Raw genomic sequence first — 3,004 nt, forward strand, 5'->3', positions numbered from 1 at the left:
TGAGATCTTGAAAATTTGATGACTTATAGGAAGCAATATCCATTACAGCGCGAAGGAAAATAGAGACTATTGTGATGTCCTGATGGAGTATTGTTTTAATATAAAACAGACAAAACATGTGTTGGCAAGGCAAGGAGTTGTCTTGTTGGCAAGAAGCTCTATTAATGACAAGGAGCCTTATTGACAAATGGCAATGTGAAAAGCCTGGATGTTCGAAAGACAGTGGATATCATAAATATAACAATTTCTTGACTTATTGAGCGCTCAGAGATTCCAATGAAACATTGAGGAGAAGTTTCCTTTTCCAATTGAGGATGACTGGTGGCTGTCCCTCCTCCTAAGCACCAACCAAAGTATATGGTCATTGAGATATTTACAACATTACTTTGTACCAGTATTGTGTGCGCTGATTCTCCCAGCCACCACCCTATTTTGTATTTGCTTTGAATATGTGTTATTATGTAGAAAAGAACCAATGTACAAAATAAGAATGAGACACTAATATTATTACTTAAGCAATTAATAATCATGAAAAATGAAGTGCATGGGGTAAGAAATATAACTGCATAAGCTAGAGATGTTCCCATATTCCATTGATAAACAAAAACTTAAAATTGCAATAGATCACGTTAAAGATCAGAAACTAAGCATAGCAATAATTTGTCAAGGAATTAATACAGCACAAAACATCATGACAAAAGACCAAAAAAACAAATAGGAAGATGTTCCTCCAAAATAATCATAGAATGTATTAAACACATGATCTGTGAAGACACAGTTGCATTTTCAAGATTAATTTATAATATTATAGTGTTGCCCTGAGCAATCCTTGAGGATTATTATAGGATGTTGTGTTCTGTCCTATATATTTGTGAACCATAAGAAACAAATTGCGCTTCTTAGTTTCTCATTAACTATGTGGTAATCTTTTTCTTCCTCAGGGTGTTTTTAAACTCTTTATTTTTCATACTGTATATAATGGGGTTACATAGAGGGGTTAAAGCCACATACGACAAGGACGCAAATTTGTTTTCTTTCATTGCAAACGTTGATGTTGGACGCATGTACGTAGAAATGATACCAACATAGAATAAAAGGACCGCAGTGATGTGAGAAGCACATGTTGAAAAGGTCTTGCGTCTCCCTTCTGTAGACTTGATTTTCAGGATTGTTGAGATGATATTGATATAAGATATTATAGTTAAAACAAAAGGTATCATTCCGATTACAATACCAATGAGGTAACTCATTCCCTCAATAGCATGAGTGTTGCTACAAGAAAGTTTCATTACAGCTGCCACATCACAGAAGAAGTGGTTGATTGTGTGAGAACCACAGAAGGAAAGTCTAGACAGTAGCACAGTATGTGGTACTGAGTCTATGATGCCAGTCATCCAGGTTCCCACAGCCAGTCTGGTGCACATAACTTCATTCATGATGGTCATGTACCGTAAGGGATTGCAGATGGCCACGTACCGATCATACGCCATGACTCCTAGAAGAAGGAATTCTGTAGACACCATAGCCATGAAAAAATACATCTGCATTAGGCATCCACTAAAAGAAATTAGTGCTCTCGATAGAAAAAACTGTACAAGCATTTTTGGGAAAATTATTGTAGTGTAAGTAATATCCAGGAAGGCTAAGTTTGTAACAAAAAAATACATTGGTGTGTGCAGTCGTTTGTTGGAATAGACAATTGCCATGATGAGAACGTTTCCCACCAGTGTTGACATGTAAATTAGCAAAAAGGCAAAAAAAAGCGGAAGTTGAATATGTGGATAATCACAAAAACCAATGATGATAAACCCATTCACAGTAGTTTGGTTTTCTTCTTCCATTTATCTAACTGTCCAGTGTCTCTGTTTTGAGATACAAAACCAGTCTGCAAATAAAAAAGCAAGTTTAATTAATATGGAACATGCATAATGATGGGTAGGAGAAGAAATATGGACAGTTGGCAGTCACAAGTCTTTTATTTCTAGTTAGATTAAAAAAAATATCAACACATAAATATACAGCAAAATGATCATTCCAATGCATTTGTCTTTATTATGGTTTCTCATATTTTTATGGTGGCAATGATTAGTCTTAATTGAAATATATTCCTGATTATTCTGTGGGTTGTATATGTGATACATTCCAAATATTACACTTGCTACTCTTTCACAGACAACCTCATTCCTAACACACAACATGGGTGTCAATGAGGAAGCACCTCTGGTGACACTGGCACTATATTATTTGTTTTATTTCACGGGAAAGCTCAGTAGGTATAGTTTGGATCTTGGGGCACAACAAGCAAAGGAAGAACGGCTTGACATACACTTGGCCACTTAGCATTTTGCAAAAAACACCTAAAAGTGGTAGAAGGAATGCTTGCAAAAAGTCCAAACCATTGAAAATCTCTCTGGGTCACATTCTAACCCATCAGTTTTCATCTACTGTGCCACACTAGAAAGTGCCCGCCTTATGCAAATCAGTACTGACCATACTCCTCACGGGAACAGCCCATCTTGATGTAAACGTATCTTGTCACCTGAAACCATTCAACCAATTTACCTGTGATCAAGGCTCATTGCCAGAGCTGAAGCACATCAGAACAGAGAGCCTGGTGTCATTTCGTACTGTAAATAAAAATTTAAATATATATATTTTTTAATATTGGTCACTTCCTCAATGTATTTTGTAAAAATTATGTATTGCACACTGACATATTTTTTTTAACTTAATTGAATGTATCGTTTTTGTTCAATCTGTTGTTTTGTTATACACATGATCCATAGTGAGGCATCCTCTTTTATACGGATAATTTTGCCGAAAACATTGATTCTTGAATAGGGATCTTCGTGCTTTCCTACTTTGCTATCCCATCCCTTTTCTTAGTATCAGGGTAACTCCCTTCTTTTTTGCTATTTTTTGCTGTTTTTAGATGACTACATTCTTATACATCGGGCTCCCGTGTGACCTGTAGATCGAATTCATATTATCACCAGAATGCATC

The 3,004-nt window shown here is 35.9% G+C and overlaps 1 protein-coding gene across 1 annotated transcript; it reads right to left on the minus strand.

Annotated features, from left to right (window-relative positions):
* Window positions 1-914: 914 nt before the first annotated feature.
* On the minus strand, window positions 915-1,841 carry LOC144767787 (olfactory receptor 5V1-like). The gene has a single exon (XM_078651165.1). It carries the CDS (start codon window positions 1,839-1,841, stop codon window positions 915-917), a length of 927 nt encoding a protein of 308 aa, XP_078507291.1.
* Between the last annotated feature and the right edge of the window lie 1,163 nt (window positions 1,842-3,004).

Source organism: Lissotriton helveticus, chromosome 7 (genome assembly GCF_964261635.1).
Source record: "Lissotriton helveticus chromosome 7, aLisHel1.1, whole genome shotgun sequence".
Taxonomy (NCBI): domain Eukaryota; kingdom Metazoa; phylum Chordata; class Amphibia; order Caudata; family Salamandridae; genus Lissotriton; species Lissotriton helveticus.

Bases quoted from the DNA above. Each gene is read 5' to 3' on its own strand.
- LOC144767787 (XM_078651165.1), bottom strand. From the start codon at position 1,841: ATGGAAGAAGAAAACCAAACTACTGTGAATGGGTTTATCATCATTGGT.